At 37.1% G+C, this 19,937-nt stretch overlaps 1 protein-coding gene across 2 annotated transcripts in view; it reads left to right on the top strand.

Annotated features, from left to right (window-relative positions):
• gatb (glutamyl-tRNA(Gln) amidotransferase, subunit B) overlaps positions 1 to 19,937 on the top strand; it is a 217,019-nt gene that overhangs the window by 27,337 nt on the left and 169,745 nt on the right. For both annotated transcript variants that reach the window (XM_028802695.2, XM_028802697.2), the window contains exon 3: positions 15,684 to 15,797. In XM_028802695.2, the coding sequence (XP_028658528.1) occupies positions 15,684 to 15,797 (114 nt within the window). The remainder of the gene's footprint in view (positions 1 to 15,683; positions 15,798 to 19,937) is intronic.

The raw sequence follows: 19,937 nt of genomic DNA on the forward strand, positions 1-19,937 counted from the left end.
GCACCCTTCCTGGGGTTTGTTTCCTGCCTTGTGCCCTGTGTTGGCAGGGATTGACTGGGACCCGACCCGAGTTAGGATATAGCGGGTTGGATGATGGATAGATGAATGAGAATCATGAGAGCATATCACCGACCTGCTAAGATTATGTAAGTGAAGTCTGCAACTGAAAATTAAAACTCTCTCAGTCATTTTCTAACTTAATCCTGAGCAGGTTCATGGGGTGGGGGGGGCGGCTGGAGCCTATCGCAGCTAGCATTGGGCACAAGGCTGGAACAAACCCTGGACAGGGCAGGGCCAATTTGAGGATTGCCAGTTCACCTAACCTGCATGTTTTTGGACTGTGGGAGGAAACTGGAGCACCCAGAGAAGATCCATGCAGACACGAAGGAGTCTGTATGGCATTAAAGGAAAATGTTTCTGAAAACCGTGTGAGCTGTATAGGAGTAAAATGTAGACGATGATGACAGAAATGGGATGATCAGATGAATTTGTAGACTGTCAAGGAATGAGATGATGAAGAGGAGGACTTGGTGTGGAGGCAGTAGTGGACTAAGGTGGTTTGGAGACGTGGAGCTAAAGTAAGAGGATGATTGGGTGAAAAGGCACATCATAATAGAGACACGGGGAATGAGGCACAGAATGAGGAAAGTAAATATCCACATTTCAACTGATGTCCTGGACTGCACAGAGAGGGGTGAGAACAGATCTGGGGGACAACTGGCTAAATAAAACTGGAAAGCTGTCATTAGGCCAGTGATCATAATTATTTGGTGAAGGTTAATTCGCCTGTTTAAAATAAAAACTGAAACACATTCGCTGTTGATAAATTTGTCAGCAAAAAAAGAAAAGAAAAGACTTATAAATGCAACATTTAGGCTGCTTTGTGTTTATCTGGTGTGTTGTATGGAGAACATATTGTTGGTTTTGGGTACAAAATTCACTAAGCTGATATTATAAACTTTGAGTGGCATTAAGAGTCCTACATTGTGCATGTAGTTGTATATACTATAGTGCAGGTAAGCAATGAGAAGTCAATTATTGCTGATGAAGCACTTATTGCTGTAGTGACATTTTGATGTTTCATTTTAGTGGTCTCACTTGTTAAGGTTCCCCACCCTTAATTGCTTATTTCAATCTTAAACAGCTGCATTCACTGTTTTAATGGCTGCTTGTTAGCAATAAGATGTAAATGACAAAGCAGTCAGCAGTTCTCCATCTAGCTTGTTTCAGTTTACCTCTCTGTGTGTTCATCGTGCACTTTTAATAAAACAATTAATTAATAGACAATGTAACAGACTAAAAATGATCCGTTTTAAGCTTCAAATCATCTTGATGATATCCTTGGAAAGGAAAAAATTTACGATATAAGAACCTTACATTGCAGACTAACAAGCCATAAAATTAAATAAGGTCTGAGATTGGAAAGGATTGGTTTATAATTAAACAGTTGGGTTGGAATGAAAATGGCTCTTTGGGACCAACATTGCCCACCCCTGCTATAGTGGAATGGCAGAATGCAGTGAAGTACATGACTATGTGCCCCCTCTATAGGAAATCGCAGTGTTCGCTTAAATGTTTACCTTCATCTCTATTCTTCAGCCAACTTCCAGATACCACCAATATTTAACTTAATGGTGTAATGTGCCTTAGTTTATTTACTTGACTTATCAAGGTAATGACTTTCATGTATGCTCAGTGTGGCCTACTGGTTAAGGCTTTGGATTTGAAACCCTGACGTTAAGGTTTCAAATGCCACTACTGATTCTGTGTGACCATGAGCAAGTCACTTCACCATACTGTGCTTCAGTTGGGGGGGGGGGGGTAAAAATGTGTTTCAAATATTGCAAGTCACTTTAGATAAAGGAATTCAACAAATCTATATATATATAAACGTCAATGTATGTGTGTGTGTGCATGTATGTATGTTCCAGCATCACTTCTGAAAGGCTGGAGCGATTTTTGTGAAACTTGGTATACATGTTTCTCATTGGTCAACTAAAAATACTGTAGGGTGAAATCAACCCTAACCCACCCCCTTCTGGGTGGGGGGGGGGGGGTGAACTTGCGGTCTTGTATAAACGTTACCATCCAGTTGACACTCGGAACGACCACCAGAGGGCAAACTGGAGGTGAATGCCAGCATTTTTTATGTTTGAGCAATACAGTTGGCCGGTTCCGAGCGTCAACTGGATGGTAACATACTGTGGAGGATGGCCAGGGTTCATGCCCGGCCAAGATGTCCCTTCTACTTGTATTCCGGGGGAGCAGCCATGGACTCCTCAATACCTCCCCCGGGACGCTTGGTGGCAGCCTCCCTGGTTGATGATGCCTCAGTTTCCCACAGGGTTTCATGGGAGATGGAGTTCTCCCCAACCCTGTGGGGACCTGGGATGGCCGCCAGGGGGCGAGGCAGAGATAGTTAAGCCCAGCTGGTCTAATCATGGGCCCCACACGGGAATGCAATTGGGAACAGGTGAGCAAGCACCAAGAGCACTCCCAGGAGGGCCATAAAAGAGGCCAGCAACCACCACTCAGGGCCAGAATTGGGAGGAAGAGGACGAGGTGCCTGAGAGGAGTGGTGGTGCCAACGGAAGGATTGCTGTCTTGAGAAAGAGGTACTTTGGGACTGTGTTATACCTGTGGGGTTCACGGGGAAGACGTGCCCCACAGGTGAAGAAAAAGATTTATTTGTGTTGTGTTAAGTGCTTGTGGGACTGTGTTGGACCTGTGGGACACGGGGAAGACGTGCCCCACCGCTGAAGAGAAAATAAAGACTTGTGTTCAATTTATACGTGCCTCAGTGTGAATCTGTGCCGAGTCGGATGCTTATATAGCGCCTTATTCACAATACATATACGACTGCAAGACAAGCACATTAGTGAGTCTTCATTGTTTGTTAATTTATTTTTATTTTTAAAGTTGTGTTTTTTTTTGTTATTATTATTACTGCACTTATTTTAACTTCACCTGTTTATTGTCTGGTACAAATCTTGTAATCGATATTTAACCCACTTCCTATTATCCAAATGACTTGAAATTTTGCACACTTACTCACTTCCGATGACAATACATGAATCAATAATTAGTTTCACTAATTGATCAATTACTCCATGTTAATTAAGAAATGAAATTTTCATATGAAGAATAGTTAAAGATTTCACCAATAGATGGCACTAGTAACGGATAGAAATATTAAAGGAAGTGTTAAAATATTGATTACAAAATTATACTAAAACAAACCCAAGACTAAAAAGTTGAAAATAAAAATATATTTAAAAAATACTTTTTAAAAACACGCTTATATTAAGTTAAAAAGTGTACTAAAAAGTAAAAAATAAGTTTCTCATACATCACTCGTAAAATAAAAGCGTGGGCGCTTTTGCTACGATTTTAAGAAGTGTTTTTTGAATGTTGATTGATGAAAAACGCCCATGCTTTTATTTTACGAGTGATGTATGAGAGACTTATTTTTTTTATATCTCTTATATATATTTCTCTTCTGGTTCGTCCAGCTTCCACTTCAAAACCGGTCCCACCCACATGCAGCCGACACGACATTTCTCGATTCCTATTCATCCTCTTCCATGTCATGCACTATATTGGCCTGCTGAGCGTAATACATCCAACAAGTACTCGAGGTGCTGCCACAACGGTAAAGTAGCTTGCAAAATAAAGCAAATTCTGTATGCAGCGAAAATTTACTTCTCCAGCTAGATTCCATGCTCAGAACCATCAACCTTTTCGCTAAATCATACAAACACATGCATGAAATCGCTCAGTCCAATCCAACAGCATCTGTATGAATGGTTTTCAAGGAAAACCCTAGGCAGGATTTACGATGATACAATGCCCCGACATGTCACACCGATGTTGCAGCGATTTTCGTCGGAGAAGATGGCGAACAGCCTGCCGAAAGGGACATTTGCATCTATCCCATAGGCAACTCCTGTAAACAGATTTCCATGCTCAATATGAATTGCGATCCTATGGTTTACCCACTTTTATTCCCTTACGGAGACATTGGCTGGCACAAAGATTTACAACATGTTCCCGATAAAAGAACCGCCAAGCGAATAAGGCTTACTCAATGCCAATTTTACGCGTACAGATTAGCAATGAGGAATACATTTAGTATTTTGCACTCCAGCGGCAAACTATTCCAACAGTACGTCGTAGATACGTATGTTAAAACAGAGGGGCACGCATCTCAACTATCTCAGATTACATCAACAAGATCTGCGTGTGGAACAATACAGTGGACTTTCAGACTTTCTGCAAGCAAACGGTGAAAATAACAACGTACGTGTAGGCAAAATATTACCATCCACATTTCCAGGAAGTTCAAGATACATGCAACAAAACTATCAGGATGCCATGGCCATAGTACGTAAATTTGGAAAGCCTGATTTATTTATCACTTTCACATGTAATCCTGCTTGGCCGGAAATTCTACATGCACACTGTCTTTCAAGAAGTATTTATTTCTTTTTGATTTCTGAATTCCTTTCTCACCGTTTTCCTTTCCTATTCTTACACCGCCATATGCTACGGTGGGCGTCGGCTAGTACTGTATATATATATTAGGTAATTATATTTTTCTCAAACAATTAAAAGAAAAAAAACACTTTATTTTCCTCCCAGGCAAAGCCGGGTATTTCAGCTATGTTAGCTAGTAAGAAATCATAAAGTGAGCTCTTATGGTGCAAGTCTTGAATATACAACCATTCAGATCAAGGCTTACTGGTCCCATTGCATCTGCCATAAGAACACATAATTCAGAGAGTCCAGTTCTTGAATTTTGGAGTGGGAGAATCCCACTGTGCTTTCATGCAAGGAAAGTCTTTAATTATGGCCACTTGTATAACATTATAGAATTACCTGTGAAATAAAAAGATGTGATTTGTTCGGGCTTTGAGAGTGCCATGATTTAATCATTTAACTGTTAGTTGAATGAGTTAAGCAAATGGCAAGGTTACTCGTTTTTTAATACAGGTTTGTATTTATGTTTGGATTGTTATGAACATGGCAACAGTTAACCATCCATTTAGTGACCATTGTATCCAGTTCAGGGGGCTTTGGGAATCGGTGCCTATCACTGCTGCTTTGCGTACTGTCATGTTTGGTACTTGTTTATGCATTACTGTAATTTTCCATGCCATTTTCATGAACGATAAATCCATTTTTGCTATTTAAATTTTAGGCATTTAACTCTAGTTATTGTGTTATATTATTTTTGCACTTTCCTGCTATGCCATTTTGAATTTCATGGACATCACTATTTTCTACATGTTTGCTATGCCAAATGCTGGGTTTGGTGGATGCCGAGAGTACGCTGCCTTGCAAACTGCATAGTGCCTGCTGTAAAGTTTGATAAAGAAGGGATAATGGCAGGGTTTGGGCTATGCCCCTTGTTTCTAGCAAAGGGTCCTGCTAATGCTACAGCATGCCAAGACATTTTAGACAATTGTGCGCTTCCAACTTTGGGGCAGCAGTTTAGGGAAGGCAGCATTACTGTACTCCCCTGTGCTCAAAGCCAGGTCCATAAAGACCGAGGAACTTGAGTGACTGAAATACAGACTTACACCCAATGCTGGTTATAAGCCAGATTTTCACACTGAACATCAGTCAGTACCTGACCTCACAGATGCCATTTTGGTTGAATGGGCACAAATTCCCACAGACACACTCGAAAATGTTATGGAAAGCCTTCTCAGATGAGTGGAGGCTGTTATGGCCTGCATAGGTGTGGGGCTGTGGTAACTCCATATTATTGCCTATGGTTTTGGAATCGAATGTCCAACAAGCTCATACAGTTATGATGGTCAGATATTCACAAACTTTTAGCCCATATAGTGTATGATTCAAACTGGAAACTGTTGTGGAAAAGAGGATGATGGCAAAATTGGAAGCCATCATGAAAAATTCCCTCCATCCTCTATAGGAGGCACTTTTAGCCACAGGCTCATTCCAGCACAGTGTGCTCAGAAGTGCCTCTGTTGGGTCTTTTCTGCCCACTGCTATCAGGCAATTCAGTGCTTCCACCTGATGTACTTGTTAAGTTTATTTTTATTTATTGATCGAGTGATTAATTGATTAATTGGCTATATTATCTGTCCTGTGAGTCTATATTCTTTTTTATGATTCTGCTGCTGCATGCATTTGACTTTTCCCATGGGATTGATGAAGTTTATCTAATCTAATGACCTTACAAAATGTACATACTGTATATAATCACACATATCAAGTTAAACAAAACAGTAAAAGAGAAATCAATCTTAGAATTTAAATAAAAACTAAGTTATGATATTATGAATTTGTGTGAGCTTAAGAATTGACAGAGGGCTAGTTTACAATGAAGAAGATTGAAACAAACTGTAGCTATACAGTGCAAAAAAAAAAAGATTAATTTGTAGTGAATGCACCAAAATGAAAAATCGGGACCAAAGCCAAATTCCAGAAAATACTGGAAGAAATGATGAATACTTTTCTTTTCCATAATTTTTGCACATTTGTTTTTGTCCATAAGACCTAAATTAAATTAATTTCACTTTTGATTTATGCTGTTCAGTGAAATTGAATTATAAAACTGCAAGTTGATGAAAAGCCCTTTTATTATTGAATTAGTATTTTGAAAAAGGATGTATTTAAAAAAATGAACTGAAAATACATAAATGAGTAAATAAATCAATAAAATAGTAATAAAATATGAGTAAGGTTAGCTTTTAGGAACCCTTGGTTTGGTTCCATTTGATTTTGCTTTAGTAAAAACGTTGTGGTTTCTCTTCTATATTTATATATCTATGTATATGTATGTATGTATGTACAGTGGTGTGAAAAACTATTTGCCCCCTTCCTGATTTCTTATTCTTTTGCATGTTTGTCACACAAAATGTTTCTGATCATCAAACACATTTAACCATTAGTCAAATATATCACAAGTAAACACAAAATGCAGTTTTTAAATGGTGGTTTTTATTATTTAGGGAGAAAAAAAATCCAAACCTACATGGCCCTGTGTGAAAAAGTAATTGCCCCCTTGTTAAAAAATAACCTAACTGTGGTGTATTACACCTGAGTTCAATTTCCGTAGCCACCCCCAGGCCTGATTACTGCCACACCTGTTTCAATCAAGAAATCACTTAAATAGGAGCTGCCTGACACAGAGAAGTAGACCAAAAGCACCTCAAAAGCTAGACATCATGCCAAGATCCAAAGAAATTCAGGAACAAATGAGAACAGAAGTAATTGAGATCTATCAGTCTGGTAAAGGTTATAAAGCCATTTCTAAAGCTTTGGGACTCCAGCGAACCACAGTGAGAGCCATTATCCACAAATGGCAAAAACATGGAACAGTGGTGAACCTTCCCAGGAGTGGCCGGCCGACCAAAATTACCCCAAGAGCGCAGAGACGACTCATCCGAGAGGTCACAAAAGACCCCAGGACAACGTCTAAAGAACTGCAGGCCTCACTTGCCTCAATTAAGGTCAGTGTTCACGACTCCACCATAAGAAAGAGACTGGGCAAAAACAGCCTGCATGGCAGATTTCCAAGACGCAAACCACTGTTAAGCAAAAAGAACATTAGGGCTCATCTCAATTTTGCTAAGAAACATCTCAATGATTGCCAAGACTTTTGGGAAAATACCTTGTGGACTGATGAGACAAAAGTTGAACTTTTTGGAAGGCAAATGTCCCGTTACATCTGGCGTAAAAGGAACACAGCATTTCAGAAAAAGAACATCATACCAACAGTAAAATATGGTGGTGGTAGTGTGATGGTCTGGGGTTGTTTTGCTGCTTCAGGACCTGGAAGGCTTGCTGTGATAGATGGAACCATGAATTCTACTGTCTACCAAAAAATCCTGAAGGAGAATGTCCGGCCATCTGTTCGTCAACTCAAGCTGAAGCGATCTTGGGTGCTGCAACAGGACAATGACCCAAAACACACCAGCAAATCCACCTCTGAATGGCTGAAGAAAAACAAAATGAAGACTTTGGAGTGGCCTAGTCAAAGTCCTGACCTGAATCCAATTGAGATGCTATGGCATGACCTTAAAAAGGCGGTTCAAGCTAGAAAACCCTCAAATAAAGCTGAATTACAACAATTTTGCAAAGATGAGTGGGCAAAAATTCCTCCAGAGTGCCGTAAAAGACTCATTGCAAGTTATCGCAAACGCTTGATTGCAGTTATTGCTGCTAAGGGTGGCCCAACCAGTTATTAGGTTCAGGGGGCAATTATTTTTTCACACAGGGCCATGTAGGTTTGGATTTTTTTTCTCCCTAAATAATAAAAACCACCATTTAAAAACTGCATTTTGTGTTTACTTGTGATATATTTGACTAATGGTTAAATGTGTTTGATGATCAGAAACATTTTGTGTGACAAACATGCAAAAGAATAAGAAATCAGGAAGGGGGCAAATAGTTTTTCACACCACTGTATGTAGATAGATAGATAGATAGATAGATAGATAGATAGATAGATAGATAGATAGATAGATAGATAGATAGATAGATACTTTATTAATCCCAATGGGAATTTCACATTCTTCAGCAGCAGCATACTGATACAATAAATAATATTAAATTAAAGAATGATAATAATACAGGTGAAAAAAACAGACAATAACTATGTATAATGTTAAATATTAACGTTTACCCCCCCTGGTGGAATTAAAGAGTCGCATAGTTTGGGGGGAGGAACGATCTCCTCAATCTGTCTGTGGAGCAGGACAGTGACAGCAGTCTGTCGCTGAAGCTGCTCTTCTGTCTGGAGATGACATTATTTAGTGGATGCAGTGGATTCTCCATAATTGATAGTTATATATTATATATATTATATATATATAATATATATATTATATTGATAATTGATATATATATATGTACTAGCAAAATACCCGCGCTTCGCAGCGGAGAAGTAGTGTGTTAAAGAGGTTATGAAAAAAAAAGGAAACATTTTAAAAATAACGTAACATGATTGTCAATGTAATTGTGTTGTCATTGTTATGAGTGTTGCTGTCTTTTATATATATAATATACACACACACATAAACATATATATACATATACATATATATACATATCTACATATACACATATCTACATATATATATACATATACTGTACACAGCGTATATATACACACATACATAAACACACACATATACATACACACAAACACATATATATATATACTAGCAAAATACCCGCGCTTCGCAGCGGAGAAGTAGTGTGTTAAAGAGGTTATGTAAACATATATATACATAAACATATATACATATATACATATATATATACATATACACATCCACATATATATACATATATCAACATATATATACACATACATATACACACATACATACAAACACACACATATACATATATATATATATATATATATATATACACATACACATACAGACACATATATATACATATACATATTTGTATATCTACATATATATATACATATACTGTACACAACATATATGTACACACATACATAAACACACACATATACATACACACAGACACACATATATATATATATATATATATATATATATATATATATATATATATATATATATATAAATATTTACATATCTACACATATACACATCTAGATATATATACACACATATATATATATATATATCTAGACATACATACATAGATAGATTGACACATATATATATACATATGTACATATATATATATGTAATTGTGTTGTCATAACATATAACAAATCATAACATATAACAAATACCCGCGCTTCGCAGCGGAGAAGTAGTGTGTTAAAGAGGTTATGTAACTATATATATATACATAAACATATATACGTATATATACATATACACATTCACATATACATATATATATATACATATACAAATTTACATATCTACATATATATATATAAATATAGACATACATATATACATACATACATTCACATATATATATATATATATATATATATATATATATATATATATATATATATATATATATACTGTATATATACATATCTACTTATTGGCTCCTGTATTTAGGATATAGCGGGTTGGATAATGGATGGATGGACATCTGTATGCATAGCCGTATTTGCCCGTTTTCGTTTTTTTTTCTTTCTTCAGTAATATTTCAGCAAACCCGGAGCTTGTCAGTTCAAATCCTGGTACTGACACCACTGTGTGACCCTGAGGAAGTCACTTCACCTGCCTGTGCTGCAAAAAACAAAAGTAATGTAAGAAATTGTACCTCAGATGTTGTAAGTTGGTGGAATAAAGGCATAAGTAAAATAGATAAATATGTATTATACACATAGAAACTATTCATTTATTTTCAGTTAAGTCATCTGCAGCAAACTGTTATAAATGAGGATTTCTCATTTTTAGATAGTGCAAACTGTTTCTTCTTCATTGACGTTTTCTCTTGGAGTGCTTTTTTCATTTCATTGAAAATGAAAGCAGCAGCTGCCAAAATATGTAGCTTTCTTATTAATTTTTCAACATTGTGTAAAATAAATGTATAAAGTAACATAAAAGGTTTAAATACTGGTTATCCTTTTACACTAAAATATTACTAAAGAGATACAAAAAAAGTAAAATGGATATGGTCTTTTTCTTTAAGGAGATTAAATATTACTGAAGAAAGAAAAAAAAAAATTAAACAGCCAAATGGGGCTATGCATACAAAGTTAAAAGGTTTAAATAAAACAGAAATATATATTTTATTTTTACTTGCTTAACTTGTGGAGGGTGTATCCTGTAGCAAAGCCCTAACTTTTTTCGTGAAAGCCCGTTTCAGTCAATGTCTTAAAAAAACGTGTAAAGATATTGACAATAAGCTAAGCAACCCAGGAAGACATGGAATCGTTTAAATCAAGTATCATTACATCTTCCTTTCTTAAAGAGAAGTAAGGCAGTACTTATAAGCTTACATATTTATATATAGACATACATACATATATATATATATATCTATATCCGAAGCCATGCAAGCACACTCTTGAGAATGCAACGTATAGTTGTACAGAAGAAAAGCAATCTTGCCTCAAATGAATGGCAACCTTTTGTAGGTCTATGAAGTTAATTTAAACTTTAGGTTTACGCGGTGCTTTCTTTCCGAAGTACCTGCACTCATGAATATGTCTGTATGTGTCAGTCGGTCAAATCCACGCGCTTTGCACCGGCGAAGTACCGCTTTTAAATTTTTATTAAGAAGAAAATAAAACGTTTTTAAATTGAGGGAAAATATACTAATAACAGTTTGTTAAGGATCTGTTTTTTTGTGAAGCTGCCTTTACTCGAGTGATCACTTCGACCTGACTTGGTGGCCAAGTATAAGCGTTACCTGGTAGGTAACCACCCATACAATCAGATTGTGAATCAGACTATGAATGCCGTGAATGTAATTACACACTCACTGCACTTGCTTACGGTAATCGAACCTCGGACGTCAGCGCTAGAGGGGCTTAGCAGCGGTGAAGTATTGCTTTTAAATTTTAATTAAGAACAAAAGAAAACCTCAGAGGTTCGATTCCCGTAAGGGAGTGAAATGAGTGGCCGGTTACCTACCAGGTAACGCTTATGGTTGGACAGCAAGTGACGTAACATCAGCCACAGTGCCTTCAGTTGTGAGAAGCAGATCATAGAATGATTGAAAATAGTTTTGCATTTACCTTTTTAGTAAAAGGCGAGCTTTTAAGCCTGAGAAATCACCCCATAAATGCACACGTTTAATTGCACATGTGTTAATATGTATGGTTACACAGTATTAAAAGACAGTGAACAACGTGATTTACCTTTGTTCCCGCGTTTGATAAAAGGTGAGCTTTTAAGCCTGAGAAATCACCCCGTAAATGCACACGTTTAATTGCACATGTGTTAATATGTATGCTTACACCGTATTAAAAGACACTCAAAAATTTACGTCATTTACCATCAGCCACGGTGCCTTCAGTTGTGAGAAGCAGATCATAGAATGATTGAAAATAGTTTTGCATTTATCTTTTTAGTAAAAGGCGAGCTTTTAAGCCTGAGAAATCACCCCGTAAATGCACACGTTTAATTGCACATGTGTTAATATGTATGCTTACACAGTATTAAAAGACAGTCAAAAATTAACGTCATTTACCTTCGTTCCCGCGTTTGACTCGTGCTGTAAATCTCTTCCTTGTTTTTAGTTCACGTGATTACGTAGGAGGCGTGATGACGTGATACGTGACTCCGCCTCCTCCATTAGAGTATATGGACAAAAAACATGTTCCAGTTATGACCATTACGCGTAGAATTTCGAAATGAAACCTGCCTAACTTTTGTAAGTAAGCTGTAAGGAATGAGCCTGCCAAATTTCAGCCTTCCACCTACACGGGAAGTTCGAGAATTAGTGATGAGTGAGTGAGTGAGTCAGTCAGTCAGTCAGTGAGTCAGTGAGGGCTTTGCCTTTTATTAATATGTATATATATATATATATATATATATATATATATTTATATATATATATATATATATAATGTATATGCGTATATATGTATGTATATACTGTATATATATATATATATATATATATATATATATATATATATACACATATATATATGTATATATATATGTGTATACTGTATATATTGTCACACACGAGCATTTAGGAGGCAAAAGGTGAGTAAAATATCGCAAGACAGGGGTTGTCACATGGCACTTACCCAAATCTCTCAGTCTCTCAGCAGGAAAACCGAGGAGAAGTAAACATCACACTTCTGGGTTCCAAAAATGGCCACCGCTACGTCACTTCTGGCGCCTGACATGATATCACTTCCGACCCCATCTGATGACATCACTTCCGTTTCAATGTCACTTCCTGCCAACCATTTCCTGCCTCCATTTTATTTTCTGTATAAAAATGCCTTTTTGTTGACTGTAGATCATCATTTGCTTAAAATACTATTTTGCTCTTGATCACAACGTTTCTTTTGGTTTTTCTTTTGTCCGGTGAACAATAGATAGATAGATAGATAGATAGATACTTTATTAATCCCAGGGGGAAATTCACATATTCCAGCAGCAAAAATATTAAATTAAAGAGTAATAAAAAATGCAGATAAAAAAACAGACAATAACTTTCAACGTTTACCCCCTCTGGTGGAATTGAAGAGTCGCATAGTTTGGGGGAGGAATGATCTTCTCAGTCTGTCAGTGGAGCAGGACAGTGACAGCAGTCTGTCACTGAAACTGCTCCTCTGTCTGGAGATGACACTGTTTAATGGATGTAGTGGATTCTCTATAATTGATAGGAGCCTGCTGAGTGCCCGTTGCTCTGCTACGGATGTCAGACCGTCCAGCTCTATGCCAACAATAGAGCCTGCCTTCCTCACCAGTTTGTCCAGGCGTGAGGCATCCTTCTTCTTAATGCTGCCTCCCCAGCACACCACTGCGTAGAAGAGGGCACTCGCCACAACCATCTGATAGAACATCTGCAGCATCTTACTGCAGATGTTGAAGGATGCCAGTCTTCTAAGGAAGTACAGGCGGCTCTGTCCTTTCTTGCACAGAGAATCAGTATTGGCAGTCCAGTCTAATTTATCGTCCAGCTGCACTCCTAGGTATTTATAGGTCTGCACCCTCTGCACACAGTCACCTCTGATGATCACGGGGTCCATGAGGGGCCTGGGTCTCCTAAAATCCACCACCAGTTCCTTGGGGAACTATACGGGGACGGTCCCCAAAACTTCTTTTTGGTGAAGCTTTTTTATTTACTACGAAGGTTTACCACTATATATATATATATATATATATATATATATATATAAATGCTGAAACATCTCATGTCTTTTAACACAACTACAAAAAAAAGCCATAATCCTGGGCCACCATAAATTCCTTTGCATCTCTCCTCATCAGCTTCTTTTGTTTTGCAAATGTGTCGATCAGCACAAGCAGCAAGCAGCCTGCTATCCCATCCCCAGCCGATGCAGCTGAAGTTCTCCCAGCTCAAGTCTATTTATCTGGGTGCGAGGTGCCTTGAATTGTATAGGGTAAATAATATATCATTATTTGGAGTACATAATTTTCATTGTGTTTTCCATGTCTACAATGATCTGGGTAAATATAGGATGACAGGAAAAGGCGAGGCAAGAAATGTTGAACACATACAGTAGCTTAAACAGAAACCTCTTGCGGGGAGGGCTTCTGTTCTCTTCCTCTGATGTAGAACCCTCATCCTCATATCTGAGTTCACCACTGTTATAGCACGTCTTTATTTGAAAACTAACCATGTCAGATCGGGGAGAGCGTGAACATAACTGAGAGAATAAAACCGAATAATAAAAAATGATAACCTTTACACTTAAATCTCAAGTGAAAACGTTCCTATTCTATGAACTTTTGTCATCTATGTAATTTTTTTTCTTTTTTTTTCTTTTTTTTTTTTACTTTGTATGTAAAGCAACCTTGGGTTTGTGAAAGGCGCTCAATAAATGTAACTTATTATTATAAGAACCATAAATTTTCACCGGCTGTTACAGTCTCAAATGAAATATATGTTTTTATTCTATAATAGTAACAACTAGGGGGTTCGCCCTCAGCTCGCTTCACTCGTATGATTTATTCAAACCCAGCCTATGAAGTTTGGGGTGTTATAATTCAGTTCATTCAGCAATTGTTCAAAAATGTTTCCAACTAAAACACTTCCTAATTAGTAGTTGAAGTATAAATTGCTAGATCGTTATTTTCAAAAGACTTAATACAAGATGCTACAGAATCCACTCTTCATTTATCTTGCACTTATGAATATCTGTTGTTTTGTTCTTGCTCTTTTGATTATTTTGTGATTGTCTCTTAATTTAAATATCTTGTTTCAGGCAGAAATGAATTGCAGTTTAAAAGTATTAACTTTGGCCCCTCTCCTAAACAAATTGCAATTTAAAAGTATTAACTTTGGCCCTTCTCCTTCTTTACATGCTCCTGCAATTTGTATTGTATTTGATATCGATAGACTCTTCCTTAAGGCTTTTCATTTTAACTTTTTCTTCATCTTCCACTTTTTTTAAATTTTATTTTCTACCTCACATGCGTAATACCAGTATTTAGCTTTCATCTTGAAGAAGTGGCTTTATTTTTTTCATTTTTATTCATTTATCTATACCATCTGGAGGAGCAATGAGACACCTTTCTTAAAGTTTGACATCAAAGCTTTTAACTGAGAACATTTTTCTTTTAATGCCTTGCCAATGTTAATTATTTAATGTAAATGTGTAGATAAGGATTGTCTGTGAATGAGGATTTCAAAGAAAAGTAACTAAACATCATGTTCAAGCAAATACTGGCAGGAAAGAACCATTTTGTATAGCTTTTCTTTTTCCTCTGTTTTATAATTAAGTGCTCTGCCCGCTGAGGATATGTGTGATTATTGAATAATAACCGAAAAATGAGCAGCACATAAAAGCCATCTCAAGTTTGCCCGACTGTCTCCATTAACACAAGACTCCTCTGAGTGATCTCGTCTTCCGCTAGCTTTGTTAATGGTAAAAAAAGAACAGGAGGAGGAGGAGGAAGATCCTGAAGGCAGTCTTAAATCTTTCTGATTCATGTGCATGCCGGTGTTTCGTTTACTCATAAGACTATGTTACACTCAGTTTTCCAAGGTTTCTTTAATCGTTTTTTTCCTCCTTGCAGGTTATCAACAGGCGATGTGTAGAAGCAGCTGTGATGACTTCTTTGGCTCTCAACTGTTCAATCAACAAAAAGTCATTGTTTGATCGGAAGCATTACTTCTATGCAGATCTGCCTGTAAGTCTTTTATACTTGCGCTGCTGTTGGAAAGGCATGCAGAACTTCGGTCTTTGACAGGATAACTTAGAGCTGGACAGCTTGACAGAAGCAGGTGTTTGTGTCCGATGGAAGAATCTTTACGGCACTTGAAGCATTTAGTGTACAGATCATTTATGCCAGCTAATAAATTAGAGGGTGAAGACACACCTATGTTTACTTACAACTATAAAATATCCTTTTCAGTAGTTATCATATTTTAGCTTAGTGAATCATAAACACATTTAGACATTACATGATGCTCTTAAGTCATCCCCAAATTCAAAATAAGAGACAAGGATGGCAAAATTATGAAAAAATAGGAGCCTTTATTATTAATAAAGAATGCAAAAGGAGATAAAAAAAAACATAAAAAATTGTAACAATGGCTTCCACCAGTACTGTTAGCCAACAGGGATCTGGGGAAATTGGGTTACACTAGGAGAAGAAGAGGGGGAAAGCATGTCCAGAAGCAGGACAAAAGGAGGAAGGGTAGGAACTTTAAATGTTGTCAGTATGACTGGTAAAGGGAGAGAGTTAGCTGATATGATGGAGAGAAGGAAGGTTGATACAGTAAGTCCCCTACATAATGAACGAGTTCTGTTCACAGAGCGTGTTTGCAAGTGCACTTTGTTTATAAGTTTAGCAAAGTTAGCCTAGGCACCCAACTTATATATATAAAAACTGCTCAAAAAATTAAAGGAACACTTTGAAAACACATCAGATCTCAATGGGGGAAAAAAAATCCTGCTGGATATCTCTACTGATATGCACTGAGTAATGTGTTAGGAACGAAAGGATGGCACATCGTTTAATGGAAATGAAAATGGTCAACCTACAGAGAGGCTGAATACAAAGACACCCTGAAAATCAAAGTGAAAATATGATGTGGCAGACAGGCTCGTCCATTTTGCTGAAATTTCATTGCAGCAACTCCAAATCATACTCAGTAGTTTGTATGCCCCCCCACATGCTTGTATGCAGGCCTGACAACGTCCTAATGAGATGACAGATGGTGTCCTGGGGGATCTCCTCCCAGATCTGGACCAGGGCATCACTGAGCTCCTGGACAGTCTGAGGTGTCAGATGGACCCAAACATAATATCCCACCCAGAGGTGTTCTTTTAGATTGAGGTCAAGCAAGTGAGCATGGGGGCCAGTCAATGGTATCAGTTCCTTCACCCTCTTGCAACACGAGGCCGGGCATTGTCATGCACCAGGAGGAATTCAGGACCCACTGCCCCAGCATAGACTGTGCCAGCTCTGTAGGATCCAGGTATGGCCTAATGTTACCAGCAGTGACACTGACCATAGCCAAATGCAAAACGAGTGACAAAACAGATGAGGGAAAAATGTCAGTTGCCTCCCTCCACCTGTTAAACCATTTATTCCTGTTTTGGGGGTTGTCTTATTGTTGCCCCTCTAGTGCACCAAAGCAGCTGTGACTGATTAACAAGCCCCTCTGCTACTTCACTGACCAGATCAGTAGCCCACAAGTGTCATTGACTTGATGCTATACTCGGATTAAAATGTGTTCCTTTAAGTTTTTTATATATATATATATATATATATATATATATATATATATATATATATACTGTATATGTATATATATATATATATATATATATATATATATATATACTGTATATGTATATACACACACACATTATATAAGTATATACAGTATATATATGTGTGTGTAGACACTTTTGAGGTCCTCTGCTCTTTATCGACTTCCAATGTCTGCCGATGAACAGCGTCTAGTGTTGCTGCCTCTTTGTGCCAACAAATCTCAATCCCGACTCTCTTCTTGTGTAGTTCCTAGGTGGTGGAACGAGTACATCCACTCAAAATTATGACTCCCTCAATGTTTTAAAGAAGTGTTTGAAGTTTCTCTTGTTTGGTGAATTTCTGTCAAACTGACAGTAGCTGTTCGGTTTGGTAACCTAGTAATTTTAATGAGTTTGTGTTTTGTTCCAAGCTCTTCACTTGTGATCAATTTTGTAACTTTCTCAAACAGTCCTCCATTTTGATGCTTACTCAGTTGTGTTGATCTCTTTTTTAAGGCAGTTTGGGTGAAAGCGTCTGCTTTGGAAATAAAGTTGACGTGAATTTAAAGTATGGCAGTATAGCGCATTTTAAAGTTTTGGACCTCAAACCCTGAGGTTGTGTGTTCAAATCCCAGTACTGACACCATGTGACAATGAGCCAGTTACTCCACTTACCTGTGCTGCAACTGTATAACCAAAAGAAATTAAACTAACGAATGTTGTAAGTCGCATTGGATGAAAGTGTCAGCCATATAGTAAGTAAAAATAATAATATAAACACCAGTTGTTCTCTGGCCAGTGTAGTAAAATCGCATAGTGCTGTCTTGTATGTGGATCAAAGTGATAATGGAGTATTTATTTGTGGTTTTCTGTTCTGCTTGGAGATATCTGATTATAATTTTTAAGTTGCTTTAAATATGTGCATTTCTTTACATATATTTGTTTTGTTGTGGTTCAAGATTTTTTTCTTTTGATGCGGCACTGATATGCATGCATGGACTGAGGGAACCCGGCTACAGTATGTAAACGTTTACTTTGAGTAGTCGAAGCTTTTCATTCTTCAGACTTACATATGTTTCAGGTACTTACTACTAGATATTCTACACGCATTCTCTCTCCAGCCTCATAAAACATCAGAGGAAAAATCAGTCCTACCGTGTGTCACTTTTTTGAAGAGCTTTAGAATTGCTTTAAACATTGAGCAGACAAATGATATCTAGGCAGCTGTGTGCATTAATGTTTCTCTTAAACTGCTGATGTAAATATAGCACTTAATGCAAATAGGTTGCAGTTGTCACATGGCTGATCATTTTCTAGGAGTATCTCTTATTGTTTGTCTCATTAAATTGTCTGTTTAAAAAAAAACAAAAAAAAAAAAAAACAAATTAAACCTGCAATAGCTTATATTATAGTTAGTTTGCTTTATGTTCAGCTGGTTTATGTAGTGAGTGGGAGTACTTAAATATGTCTTGGTATTACTTTCATCTGGGCATAAACACAGATTCATACACTATTATACACACCATTTTTGAAAAGACTTTTTGCCTTATGTTATATTAAACGTTGATTCACTTTAAACCACAACGTTTCATTTTTCCCCTTCTGTTTGAAGAGCTTTTTTTTTCTTTAATTTTTGGTTAGCTGTATCATACTGTCTCTAACTGATAGTTACGGTGTGCCATATGTAATATGAAAAATTTGAAAGCAATTTTGATCGATATTTTGTCTACATTAACAAGTTACCACTGCAATCCTTCACATTCCAGCATTCTAATGTCTAGTGCCTAACTAATAAAATCTGCCAGTTATATTATACCTTGTGTGCTATAAAAATGATATTGAAATAAAGTTGGTCAGTAGTGGGTCAGTGAGATGGACGGAAATGTTTTGACAAGAACAGGTCATTTCATCCAATTTTACTCATTAATCTTTAATAACATTAACTATTTCAAAATGCCATCACGATTTGAAGGTCACAGAGCACTAATGTCAGCTTTAGTGCCTGGTAACGCATTCCATTTATCTCTTGCTTGTCTGTGTGATGAGCTCTTCATAATACTAGTGTGAAATTTCTCTCTGTCCTGGTTTTCTTGTTGAAGAGACTCATTTTAAAGTAACAGGTGGCATCTAATCTACTAATTCCCTTCAAAATTTTGAATCCTTCTGTCATATCAGCTCTTAATCTCTGTTTGCTTAAACTGAAGCAACTAAACTCCTTCCTTCTTTCCCTGTAGCTTATACTCCACAGTCCCGTAATCAGTAGCTCATGTTTTCATTTTCTCTAGCACTCATATATCTCTTTAATATTATAGATATCAAAACTGAACGCAATATTCCAGGACCAAGTGAGGCTTCATAAGTGTGTTGAACAGCTTAAGTGTAATGTCCATTGAGTAGTACTCAACGCGGCATGCAATGTAACCCAGTGGCCTATTAGCTTGCTGTATTGTTTTGCGCACTCTATAGTTGTGAACAGTGAAACCAAACAAAAGAAAAGAGAAAGTAGAGTGGAATGGAGGTTATTAATAATAATATTAATAAAACATTTTATTTATATAGCGCCTTTGCC

Source organism: Erpetoichthys calabaricus, chromosome 5, assembly GCF_900747795.2.
Source record: "Erpetoichthys calabaricus chromosome 5, fErpCal1.3, whole genome shotgun sequence".
In the NCBI taxonomy this organism is placed as follows: domain Eukaryota; kingdom Metazoa; phylum Chordata; class Cladistia; order Polypteriformes; family Polypteridae; genus Erpetoichthys; species Erpetoichthys calabaricus.